This window comes from Macrobrachium rosenbergii, chromosome 55, assembly GCF_040412425.1.
Source record: "Macrobrachium rosenbergii isolate ZJJX-2024 chromosome 55, ASM4041242v1, whole genome shotgun sequence".
NCBI classification, from domain to species: domain Eukaryota; kingdom Metazoa; phylum Arthropoda; class Malacostraca; order Decapoda; family Palaemonidae; genus Macrobrachium; species Macrobrachium rosenbergii.
This window is the reverse complement of record NC_089795.1, coordinates 71,817,664-71,831,179: the sequence shown is the minus strand read 5'-3', so window position 1 is coordinate 71,831,179 and position 13,516 is coordinate 71,817,664. Positions and strand designations below refer to the sequence as shown.

Below are 13,516 nucleotides of genomic sequence, written 5' to 3'. Positions count from 1 at the left end.
GATCCATCCCTCGCAGTCTGGTGGTTAGGATTAAACAAATCTTTTTGACAGGTGAACAGCGGTAGCGACAGGTGATAATATTAATGTAAGAGTGATAGCATGCGACACCTTGTTTGCAATATTAAATCATTCAATCAGTATTCGAGCAGGGGTCCGTCATCAAAGCAACCACTGCCCCTGATCCCATGAGCAAAAGAGAAGGGAAGAAACGAATGAGTAGGAGCCAGACAAACTTTGCAATAGAAAGTCAGGCTCTGTTGTAACCTCCACAAAATTCTGAAAGAGGTAGAATTTGAGGAAAGATTGATAGGAGCGCTTAAGGATACCGTCATCAGAATTTATGACTTCGCTGATATGGCGCGAACGAGACCCATTCATTACGACGAGGAGCATCTTCGTCTTGCGATGACACCTTGACATCTCTCCTTTTACTTTCACTAATAAGCAAACACATCAACGAAATCGAGAAGAGGTTGGATGTAACTTGGTAAGAGAGAGAGAGAGAGAGAGAGAGAGAGAGAGAGAGAGAGAGAGAGAGAGAGAGAGAGAGAGAGAGAGAGAGAGAGAAGGAAGACAGGAATTAAATTTTCTTTGCATCGCGTTTGTTCAGTAAGCAATATAATGATATTCGTTAATGCTTGATGCAGACAACACACACACACATATATATATTTCACTAGTTATATCAGGCAATGACATGTTTTATTAGTAACACAAAATAATTTTGGGCTTGAAGGTATCCATGACTGCTGAGACCACATCATTTTAATTAAACAATGAGTCCCTTTTACTGAATTGTCTAATTTTTTTAACCAAAAAGTGCTACCACATAAGAGTTTTTCCCAAGCGAAGCTCAAATGATCAATTTGACAGAAATATCAACTATCAAACCCTCTTGATGGCTTCATAAAGAAAGGATTAGAGGTGAAAATTGCAAAGATGTAAGAGAAACTTTACGGCACCATCTTGATAAATAAAATACGACTGTTACAATCATTAAAGTTGTTATCGGCTGCTCTCGATACCTGTTAACACACCAACAATAATGAGAGGGTGCAAGAACGTTTCAGCAGTAAGCATCTCCATTGAGCTCCTGGCCATTTAAAATTTTTTTCACTAGACAAAATGAGAAATAAATATTTCTCTAACCCATCAGTCTTTCTTGATGTATAGGTTCATCTATTACAAACGGATTAAAACATGCTGAAATATATGCTTGTCTGCAACATTGACGTGGAGAAAATACACAAACACACACTTATCTCTTTTCCATTTTGCCTCTCCAACAGCTTGATAGGCACCTTCGACTAACCTTGGAGAAAATGACGCCGTAATAGCAGGTATCAAGTATTGGGCTTAATAAGGCTGTTCTTGAGCCCCTAACATTTCCCAATATGCAGGTATACTGATTAATTACACATCTCACCACAAGCTGTCATAGCCTGTCCCTAAAGACTTTCTGGAAATAGCATAACATATTTTTTTTTTATCATAAACCGCTCCTTCGTAGTGTCATATTTTTGTCTCTTGTAATTAGGATGTTTTGACATTTTTTCTTATGTCATTTACGTTGGCACTTATACGCTGTTTGTATAAAGCTTTATAACTTACTTTATTACTTACAACGATGGTTCCCGGGTGTCTGCGTCGATATTTATAGGGAGGACCCATTCCCACATATTTTCGATGCACTTTGACCATTCATATGATTCCATAACAGTCTCTTTGTTTCTACTTTTAGAACAACGTTTAACCATCAGGAACAAACATGTAAATTATTTTCATATATGTATTCCTAATTTTTAAGATGAGAAATTAGGTTTGGTTTAGATTTGTAACCAGTGTCGTATATCGTATATCAAGATATGGAAAATAAGGAAATTATCAACGATTTTTCTTTATTTCCATTGCAAATTTATTCGTAGATGCTGAAATTTCTCCGGCATTAATAATCATGGTTCCTGTAACGCCAAGTTACATTAATTCAATCAACAACAAGGACCTCAGTCAGTATCTTCTTCCCTGGTCTGTCGGTACAGTTATTAGGCTACCGACAATCTCAGCTCGGATTTCCGCTATGTGTTTCGCGGAATTACCTGAACGTAAACTAAACATTTGGGGAAGATGCACTTATGGAAATGAGGCTCATGCAGCCCATTATCTTTAAGGAGACTGAAGGATGAATCCCAGGTATAGCCAGTCATTTCACCGAAGACGCTCCCCACCTCTTCATCTTCTTGTTTGCCTCTTCACTGGGATGAAGGGCCCTTCCAACATGCTCACTTTATTCTCAGTTGGTGGCCTCGTAGAACAATATTTTGCTTCTTTGTTGGAATGTGGATTGTGTTGCTCATCTGTGAAACACAATCCATATTCCAACATTGAGGCATAATGATTGTGTTGCTCGTCTGAGAAACGCAATCCTCATGCGTCATTGTTGGGCACAGTCCTTATGCCTCTTTTTTGGACACAATCCTTATGCTTCATTTTTGGACACAACCCTTATGCCTCATTTTTTGACACAGTCCTTCTGCCTCATTAGTTGGATACAGTCCTTATGCCTCATTAATTGGACACAGTCCTTATGCCCCATTAGTTGGACACAGTCCTAATGCCTCACTGCTGGACACAGTCCTTATGCCTCATTGTTGAACACAGTCATTATGCTTCATTGTTGGAATATGGATTGTTTCCCAGATGAGCAACACAATTCATATTTCAAAAATGAGGCATCAGGATTGTGTTGCTTGTCTGAGAAACACAATCCTTATGCCTCATTGTTGGAATATGGATTGTGTTGCTCATGTGAGAAATACAATCCATATTCTGCTTCTTTATGCTTCTTTGTTATAATGTGGATTGTGACTCTCTCAGATGAGCATAAAAATTTCTTGTCTATTATAAAATAAAGTTTGATATGTTTATGAGTTTTGCGCTTTTCTTACATTCAGCTTCTTTCCAGTGTTAATGTACACTGGAGTTCGATGTATCCAGTCACATAACAGAAATAAAGTGGTAGTTTTTTCTGTTTCGGGAAGAGTTTTGTTTTCAGTTTTGAAGGCATAGTTGTGCAACCTAAAATGTTTGCAGTTTTCTCGAAATGCGAGATCCTTCAGACAAGGCTTTTTCATAACATATTTTAGTTTTTATGTTATATTTGATTCAGTCCTATAACAGATCTAAACTAGAATCTCTTGCACAGGAAATGAAATGGTGTAGTATATTTAAGAACAAATGAAAAAAACATATTCTAATCCTCGTGGGCGTCGGAGCGAGCCAGGAAGTCTCCCGAAGCATGATATGCCTGCTGACATTTTCCAGTTAAAAATTACACGGTTATGTAATCAATCAATTAAAACAGAGTGCAGCAAAATATAAAATCCCTTTGCCGGAAACGATTTAATTGCCTGAAATCAAGCTCGATTGCTGCCGGGATAAATGCTGAAGCTAAAACTATGGATGGCGTGTGTACCGATAATTTAAAAACTATTCTTTCGCCAATACATCAATTACAAAAAAAAAAAAAAAAAACTGGATCATACATTTTTCGTCGTCGATGACCTTTGTCGTTGTCACAGATTTTTATTTAAATTAATCAATCCTCCAACTTTTCAGTCGGTTTCTTACTCATTCTGGAACCGTTAGTTGTCGTATATTGTTATTATTCCTGATTCTACAAACCTACATTATTATTTACTGATGTTTCTTTATTTTTCTACACTAAATTTTTCTCCTTTATATATCAGTCGTAATTATTTACGTTAAAAGAACTATTTTTACTAAAATTTTATTATAACTAACTTTTGTCACTCAATTTTTCCCCATTTCGTTGTATTTCTGCTCAGCTTTAAATTAAATAAATCCTTGACTCTCCAAAACATGGTACATCACCAATATCTTCTTTATCTCTTACTATTATTATTATTATTATTATTATTATTATTATTATTATTATTATTATTATTATTATTATTATTATTATTATTATTATTGCAACTGAATACTTCCAAAACTCACAAAGAACATCTTTGCAATCACATTACACCTTTCGCCTCTAGCGGAAACGTAGATTACAATGTTTTACTAAATGTTTTGGTTCCTGCTCAACGCAGGGAGTCCAAATCCGGCAATAACGTAAGTCATTATGATTCCCACCTCATGACAGTTCCAACAAGATCTTATTTTTTATTTCGAATTTATATTTTGAGAAGAGATAAAAGAACAAATAGATGACCATGTACCCTTATTATAGAATTATATAGATTGTCATTGGTGTTTTTGCCCCTAATTTCTATTGCTATTTACTTTCCCTGTATATAACAGTTTTCTTCCGATCTTCTCATTTTCACATTACTTTTGACCACCACTAAAAATTCAAAGGTTTGTAAAATAGCACGAAATGCATCTGTTCATCTCTAGCCATTCATTTTTATTATGGCTTACTTTCGGCATAGATAACGACTCCATTTTATTTCTTCTCTTCAATTAAACAACGAAACCCTACTCCAACGTCACATCTTACACAAACACACACACACACGCGCACACACACACACACACACACACACACATATATATATATATATATATATATATATATATATATATATATATATATATATATATATATTAGTAAATAATTCCCTCTCTTAGGACGGATAAATAAATCTATCTAAGCAAATTGCAATCACGTACCTTCACTTTCTGTTGGCTCAAACAACATCGGCCCACAATATGCTTTTACCGTAGGTTTCTTGTATTTTACTTTAATCTCATTATTATTATTATTACTTGTAATACTGGAAAAGTAGTAATAGTAGCAGTGGGTAACAGTAGTCATATTTTATTACTATTATTTTTCTTTTCTCACCATTCAGCTGTTTCCCCGAACAGGGAATAGTTGTACGGGAAACAGGACACTGGTCACATCCGCATTCATACATTAAATGCCGAATCATGAACGAAACTCTGTGCAGACAACTTCTACATTGGTTGTCTAATACCACGTGACCAGGGTTCATAAGTTGTGCATCGAATCCTCCGCCTCACACTGCCTCATTCTTGTATAAAAGCTCTCCCTTCTGGCTACTAAGGCCTTTCCTTTCCATCATGACTTCCGCGCCATTTATCAAGCACTCTCTAGGTCTTCCTCTCCTTTCCCTCATAATACTAAATCGTACACTCTCTTCACAGACCTGTCATCCTTCATTTTTTCCACATTAGTGAATAATCTCAAAAAACCGACGCTACTCTTTCCTATTTCTCTCCTTTTTAATTTCATACACCACATATACTGCACATGCGGATCATCTCATCTACTCCAGTTTTTTCTTTCGTTAACATTCAACATCCACACTTCATTTCTATAAGGAGGGTTGGCTCAACATTCTGTCCTTTGCTTCCATTGACATTTAAAATCTTCTCCCGGCCTCTTGCACACGCCATACTACCTTGCTTGTTTCACCTATTTTGTAACTCTAAACTCTCTTATTCTACCATTACCTGAAATAGTTATCCTTAGATAGTAAATGAGCCTCTCTCTCTCTCTCTCTCTCTCTCTCTCTCTCTCTTAGTCAGGGTAATTGACAACTACATTCGTCAGATCATTCTGTTTCCTAAGACAACTATTGCCACAGTGTAGTAAGTTGACAACCAGGACACTGTGCCTGCTCCCTTAGGAAGTGCCAATAGTTTATGTTAAATATATAACGTACTGCCAAATAAAAGAGTGTCTGGCAAAGACTTGTGTACCCCTGTGGGAATAAATGCCCTCACAATGGCAGACCAGTCTAGTCTCTTCCTGTGGCAGCGGCGCCCTTGCGAGGTGCTGGGAAAGGAAAAGTAATAGCATACTTGCCACTATGCGTGGCATGAAAGTCACCAAACGGCAGTGGGTGTGTACCCTGTGCTGATAGTGTAATAAAAATAGAAAAAAGTTATTGTTGGTATTACTGTTAACTGGCCCTCATTCATGATGTAAGAACCTAAAAACAGTTACCTGAAGATTTCCACAGAGAAGAATGGTAAAATATAAACATAGATAAAAACGAACCTTAGAAGCGGTGTATATCAAAATGCAATAAAATTATACTTAAGTAAGCGACTAGATAAGAAGTAATCGACAGACAAGTCAAACATATTACGGCAAACGATCTTGGCTTTTTAGGTTTTGTTGTCCCTTTCTCCCCATTCCCAAAGCTGACCTTAAGAGAAGGAAACCTAGAAAGGGCCTGACCACTAATGACGACCTTTTGACCTTTATATGTACTCGAGACCTTCCATTATGACGAGATAGTACGTGTCATTCTTTTATTCACTAAATATGGACTGTGGAGAAAGTAAATACATGGGCACGAAAACAATAAGCATGACTAATGCGAGATCCTCCTCCCCTTTAATTTCTTTTTTTCTGTTTGTTGAAACCAAATTTCCCAAATACGTCTAAAGATCATGTCAAGGGGCTTGCTATATATATATATATATATATATATATATATATATATATATATATATATATATATATATATATATATATATATATTATATTATTATTCCGTAGAGAAAATAATTATAATCATAAGGCTTCATTTTTGGACACTGAGACTGAAATAACATATGCAAAGCTTGTCCCATGATTATGAAATAAACGTTTGGATTACTGTTCCAATTTGCTAATTATCGCTTTTTATTTGGCAATGTCCAAAGAAAGAAATTTATGGTATGTTTACTTTACAGATTGTTCAGTTTAGCCGACATTTCAGGGTATAACAGTGTTTTGTTAATAAATACTGAGTGCTCGTCAGAAAAATATTAAAATAAGGACACAGAAAGAATATAATGAAAACTTACTGTGATAAACTATAAGAGATATGTGTCAGTTCCGATGCTATAAAATAGTATTACAGAAAAGATTGATATTTTCAATAATAAGAGTCCAACATGGTGCTATACATTAGGTTTTATGTGTGTGTAATAGTATTATAAAAAACGTTTAAACATAAAATTTATACACGACGAGATTTGAATGCCATATCATTGCGAATGTAATGACCAAAATCAAATTGAGGCTATCCCCTTGATTAGGACAAGCCAAGCTCCGAAAATATTTCTAAAAGCTTCGTTGTTACACAGAGGGGTATTACTATGTATAAATTCATTACCATATTGCTTTTGCTTACTTAATTATTAATAAACAATCTAATAATTTGGGTGTTTTCTTATCAATGCTCGTAGTAAGTATACGATCTTATGATACAAGCCAGCATGTCATGAACGTTTTGCTAACTTCCAAAGGAAAAAATGCACATGTGCGCAATAGGGTAAGGACCAGATCAAACAGGGAAGTAAAAATACAACTGAATACATCTAAGAGCAGAAAACATATGTTCTTCGGTGATGAAGTTGATAAATCAAGTAATTAATCACGTAATTCGAGGCACACTCTGGCAAGGAATTTTTAGCCAAGCCCGTGGCGTGCCATACTTAGAGGCTAAGGCACAGACTAAGGTTTAAAACCAAGAAGCTAAAATTTCTCTCGACGAGGATCTTATCATTTGAAACAGCCTGAAGAAAGACTAAAAACTGAGTCAATGGATTGGAGAGCCTTCCTCATTTGGTTTTAGCTTTAATTATTGCTGGTTTCTATTCAAACCGAGTGTACCATGTGCTCCAGGTTCCGTATTTTCAAAAAATGGTTTTAAGCTTCCGTTTACATTATTTGAAAGTTTTAAAAAGCATTGCAAACAGTTCTATCTAGCAGTCTTAATCTCACAAAAATAAAACTCAAGAAAATAAGATAAATGTGTCAAACATATTGTGGCTTTTCTCTCTTCTGCATTTTTATTTTTTCACCATGCTTCAGTATAAGAAGAGGAGCCCTTTAGAGTAAAACAGTTATCAAGAGTCGTTGATTCCTCAAAATTTATTAAAAAGAGATGAGAAAGTTCGTTCGCAGCGAAGCACGAGAGACCTTGGCAAAGATTCAAGAAACTGGAGAAGGATTTAATTGACGAAAGAGGAAGAACCTTTTTCTTCATTGCTGCGTTCTTTCCTTTTTCCTGCGAATAAGTCTTTTCGAAAAACTAATCAAAAGAGCCAAGTAATAAATGAATGAGATAAATAAAATTTCCCCCTTAGTTTCATTGTAGAAACCATTGTAGGAGCCTCTGGACCTAGCAATTCAGCTAAAATGTAACAAATGCATGTTTGCGTTTTTTTTTTTTTTTTTTTTTTTTTACAAACAGTGTGGAGTATGACGAAGAGGAGACGAAGTGTCTGGCAACTGTCTGGGGGTATATACTTTGACAATCAAACTTGTGGCTACATTGTTGTTATCACTTAATTAATGTATTAAACTTTCTCAAAGTAGCTCTTGGAAGTGTTGCTTAGTATTAACAGTACACAGTTGTGCCACATAACTCATTAGGAAATTTAATTTCTTTTATCAAGACCTAAATTTCATAGTCAATCAATCAATTAACAAATGAGAATTCAGCTGTTGCGTTCTTCGTGATCTTGGAATGTAATTTCTAGGTGTTAATTCAGGTATCAGCTTCTTAGAGAGTAACAACATCTCCATCAAACGATTTTTTACACTAGTAATCACATGACACGAAAATGTTTTAGATTATTTCTTTTTCTGGATGCACCTGGAAAATAAGAAAAAAATCTATGAGCAAATGAAAATCCTCCTGCGGAGGAACTGTTTGTTTTTTACGATTAGCATTCCCCGTTTCATTTTATGATGGCTGAATGTTTAAACGCACTTTCTAAAGCAAACCTTCTTAACACTCAAGCTGTTGTGCAAAGAACGCATGGGCCTTGAACATGTTATCATAAAACAACTCCTTCAACTCACATTGCATATTTATAGACAAATTTACTAACCAACGTCATCTAGTGAAGGAGTTTTATCCTCGAGTTCTTATTATTATTATTATTATTATTATTATTATTATTATTATTATTATTATTATTATTATTATTATTATTAGTGTGGAATTAGCACAAAATATCAGAAAAATACTTCCGTATGCGAAAAAGGAAAATAAAAACCAAGAGAAAAGACTTTATGTCAAAATGCAGATGAAAATAAGAAACAAATGAACATATTATACAAATATTCAAAATCAGCCAGCAACAAGGAAATGGTGACTTGTGCTTTAAAACGACTGGACACTTGAGGTGAATCCTAAATTAAGACTTCATAACTCCACGTCTTGAAGACTGATAAGAGTTTACATTACAAAAAAAAAAAAATGACGTCAGAGTATCTTGTAGGACTCATTCCCAAGATCTCGGCACGCAGTCATACTGTCTGTCTTAACAAATTTGACTTTGCTTGTATTTCACATTAGGTCTTGCGCTACACACACACACACACACACACACATATATATATATATATATATATATATATATATATATATATATATATATATAGATATATAGAGATATAGATATAGAGAGAGAGAGAGAGAGAGAGAGAGAGAGAGAGAGAGAGAGAGAGAGAGAGAGAGTCTACTTGTTTCTTTTTACCCGATATATATATATATATATATATATATATATATATATATATATATATATATATATATATATATATATATATTATATATATGTATATGTATATATATTTATATATATATGTGTGTGTGTGTGTATGTAAGTATTTATGTATGTATGTGAATAAAGTACAGTAATATATAGGCTCAGGAAGAGAAAAGGGTTGGCTCAGAAAAAGTGAAGCGATGGAGGTTACATGGTCTTAGCATTGGCTTGGAAGAGATGATTATCGACAGTGGAACCCTAATTTGGAATGTATGTAGGGGTTACGAAACTTTTTTGATTATGGAAATGACACAGGGTTATTAGGTCTGAATCTGTGAAAAAGTAGCTGTTCAGATTAACTGTTACGTAGCATATGTACAATGAGAAGAGTTGAAAGAATGAGAGAGCAGATACGAAGATGTTGGGAAAAAGTGCTCACATGTGGAGAGATGGAGTGATGTTTTCAGATGGTTTGGTCACAAGAGAGAATGGAAGACGTTCGCTGCTGAGAGCTAGTATAATTCGGAAATTCTGAGAGGAAAGAGGACGGGGAGACCAAGAAAGTATCGGCTGGGTGGCTGGAAGATGTACGTGAAAAAAAATGCACTATAGGTTGTGCAACAAGAAAATGTTGAGTTTGCCAGCTGTTTAACCAGTCTCTGCAAGTTTATGAAGCCACTGCTGTCGAGAGTTCTTCTTTGATTCTAAGTCAAGGAATGAACGTGGAAATGACACTTGTTCTTGTCCTCCCAAAGTAACGTAAATTCTACCTTTACAGTTATTAGTAGCTTATATTCAAGAATATGAAAGACTAACGTGTGAATAGAACTATATTGGATATGGACATTCTGTTTGTCTGCCTGTCTGAGGAACATTACGAATCATATGATAGAATCGAGCCTTCTTAAAGAGACGGAGAAACGAACACAAGCAGGCGGAGGTAGAGAGAAAAAGCGAAAGTGCTGTTAGAGGGCTAATAGCAGCGAAAGTTCTTCCGTAAACCGTTGCTTATCGCATACCTTGAAATGTCCTGTAACACCTGCATCGTTATTTCGTGTGAGACAGGATCCTTTGCGTTTTGTTTTCGAATGTTTTCCTTCCAAAAACATTTTTCATCGCTTTAGTCATTTGCTTTTGTTCTGTCTGACTTTAACCACTGTATCAGTTTGTCCATTTCTTCAGTTAATTGTATTTACGAAAATATTATCATTAATATTAAGGTGAACCCTATTCTATGGAACACGCCCACAAGGGCCAAAGAATATGGTGTTCATTTGAAAGAAATAACAAAAGGTAACAAGATGCACAGAAAGAAGAGATCAGTCGTTAAAAAAACAAATAAATTAACGAACTGATAAATACATAGATGAAAATGTAAGCATAAAATAAACGGAGAATTGCTTTAGGGTAGTAATGCATTTGCAGCGGGCTCATAAAAGTTCGAATTAGTTACCTAATCATATGCATCATTAACAATTCTTGCAAAGGCGCCGGCTTTCATTCGCTTTCCCTTCCTGTTTGGCCTGACGAGAATATGGATATTCACAGCTTGTCCTCTCTCTTACCCCTTTGAAATGTGTGACTATTTTAGTCAATATGCATAATACACCAAAGAAATATAAGAATATATATATATATATATATATATATATATATATATATATATATATATATATATATATATATATGTGTGTGTGTGTGTGTGTGTGTGTGTGTGCATATGTGTGCGTGTGCATGTCCTTACACAAAGATTTGATTGTATATTTTTAAATAATAAGGAAACGAAAGCATTATACTAATTTTTTTTAACTGTGACAGCATACCTCTTTACGAACCTGGCAAAGCTGCTAGATGTCTTATGTCCTGCAGAAAAATTCACCAGAAAACAGAACAAAAGAGAAAAAGATTTCAAGTCGTTAAAAGATTCCCATTTTCTGTAATTCAGCTTTGCCTTAAGTGATAACCAAAGACTATGGTGATAACCACAGTACATTTGGTTATGTCCTCCGCCTTTCAGCGTCCTTGGCTATAGACCTTTTCCGAGTTTCGGAAGCACCAGCTTCTTCACTCCGTCGTCCTTGATAAGAATCGACAATGAACTGATTTTGAAGCGAGACAAGATTTGGTCATCGTCAGCTCCGTTACCGTTTCGGTTTTAGGTCGCGTTAGTGATCGTAGTGAGATTGATATAGTGAGTGTTTGATTCTGTAAGGTTTTGTCCCTTAGTGATTTTCCGGTGGTATCTAGAATATGGAATTAATGAGGTACTGCAGTAATTTGCTGAGAAAGGCCGTTCACGGTAAGTGTAAGTGTCGAAGTGTACGTTCTGTTTCTTTTCCTGGTAACTAGAGCCGATTTCTTCGCAAACGTTGATTAGTGCTTCTTCTGGGATGGGATTTAACTTTAGATTACCTGATTAAACTTCAGCGTATTATCGTTCAAGATTACACACCTCGAAAATACCCTGCATGCGAACAATTTTGCAAAACGACGTTCATCGTTATGCTTTGGAGTTTCAAGCGATTAGTTCTACTACAAGGCAGCCTTTTCACGTACTTTTCAAGATATTTTCAATAAAAAGGTAGTCTTATGAATAAACTATTTAGCGGGTAAAATCAACGTGTTGTTGGCTCGTGTTCTATAGATTTTGGCCACTTTTAGCTTAACTTCATCAATCACGCATATTATTAAATAAATGGGTATGTACAGCAAGAATTATTGTAATGGGGCGAGCTTGAATTTTGCAGATTTTGATTAAAATTAAAATTCGCAGATATCCTTGGATCCAATGGACCTCCGACTTGTTCGTTTTTGTTGCTACTGATTTTAGCCTTAGTATACAGTCTGATTTTGAGAACTGATAAATGATCCGCTAACTGATGTGAACAAAAGTTATGTGATTTTTTAATGAATTTTTTCACGATTACAATAAGTGTTTAGGATATAATACCAGCATTTGTGTTATTACAAGGGTCATGTAAGTACGAAGTCATACTATACTTCAATCCGTTACACTGAATTCTTACCAGAAATGGTAGACCGACCATTTGGGTGCTTTTATCATAGTGGATCAGGGGCAATACGAATCTGCCGAAATACGAATGCTTGCTTTGTCTTCATTCCACATCATCTCACGAGTTTAGTTACTTCAAGAACTTAATTCGGAAAGTCAGTTACTATTAGCGCTACACGCGAGCGCATTTTGTCATGTAATAGGTGATTTCGTTTGGCAGTATAAACCTCATTCTATGAGTGCATAATAAATTGGGGTTGGTCACTTGCACATTGGCAGGGTGGCAATTAAAATGCATGATTACTCTTGTAGGTGTTAAATGAATATACTGTTTTCTCTTGACTTTCAGCTTATTCTAGGTTACCTTTTTGCTTGAATTTTTAGCTAAAGGGAGATTAGAGGTGAATTCTCTCTAGTGTATAAAATGGGGTTTTCGAGAGCATTATGGCGTTTTTACTTTGCTGATCCTAAATTGTTGCTTTGCAGTTTAATTCATTGTTGGTTTAAGAATCTTAATATATAATGAAAGGAAGATTGTTAGCCTTTATTTAAATGTCAGGTGTAATGACGTGGGTCTTAAAACATTATTGAATTTCTCTTCTTGATATCAAAGCGAAACTTAGTTTTTCCCTACTTCTACTCTGAATTAGATGCTGAGCACGGAAAGGCCTTTCAGAGTGCAATAATTTTAGGCATGTTTTATTTCAACTATTAACAATTAAGGTATCTGCGCTAATTGTTGCTATTCTCTTATTGGAATAACTTTTGCAGGTTGTCTTTTAGGCAGGTTTGATCACATGGTGCTTAACATGCGCCTACCTCTTTTTTCTCCTTACTATATATGGAAACATCCCAGCTTTTCTCAAATTAAATCTTGCTCGCGTGTGAAATTAGGTTTAGACGACTGTTTTGTTAGTCGTCAATTATGGTGCATATTGAATTCTCGAATATATA

The 13,516-nt window shown here is 35.3% G+C and overlaps 1 protein-coding gene across 1 annotated transcript in view; it reads left to right on the top strand.

Moving 5' to 3' along the window:
* The first annotated feature begins 11,639 nt into the window (after positions 1-11,639).
* Positions 11,640-13,516, top strand: part of LOC136835396 (alanine--glyoxylate aminotransferase 2, mitochondrial) — an 88,036-nt gene continuing 86,159 nt past the window's right edge. Inside the window, exon 1 of the mRNA XM_067098885.1 lies at positions 11,640-11,848. Within this exon, the coding sequence (XP_066954986.1) occupies positions 11,800-11,848 (49 nt within the window). The 5' untranslated portion in view covers positions 11,640-11,799. The remainder of the gene's footprint in view (positions 11,849-13,516) is intronic.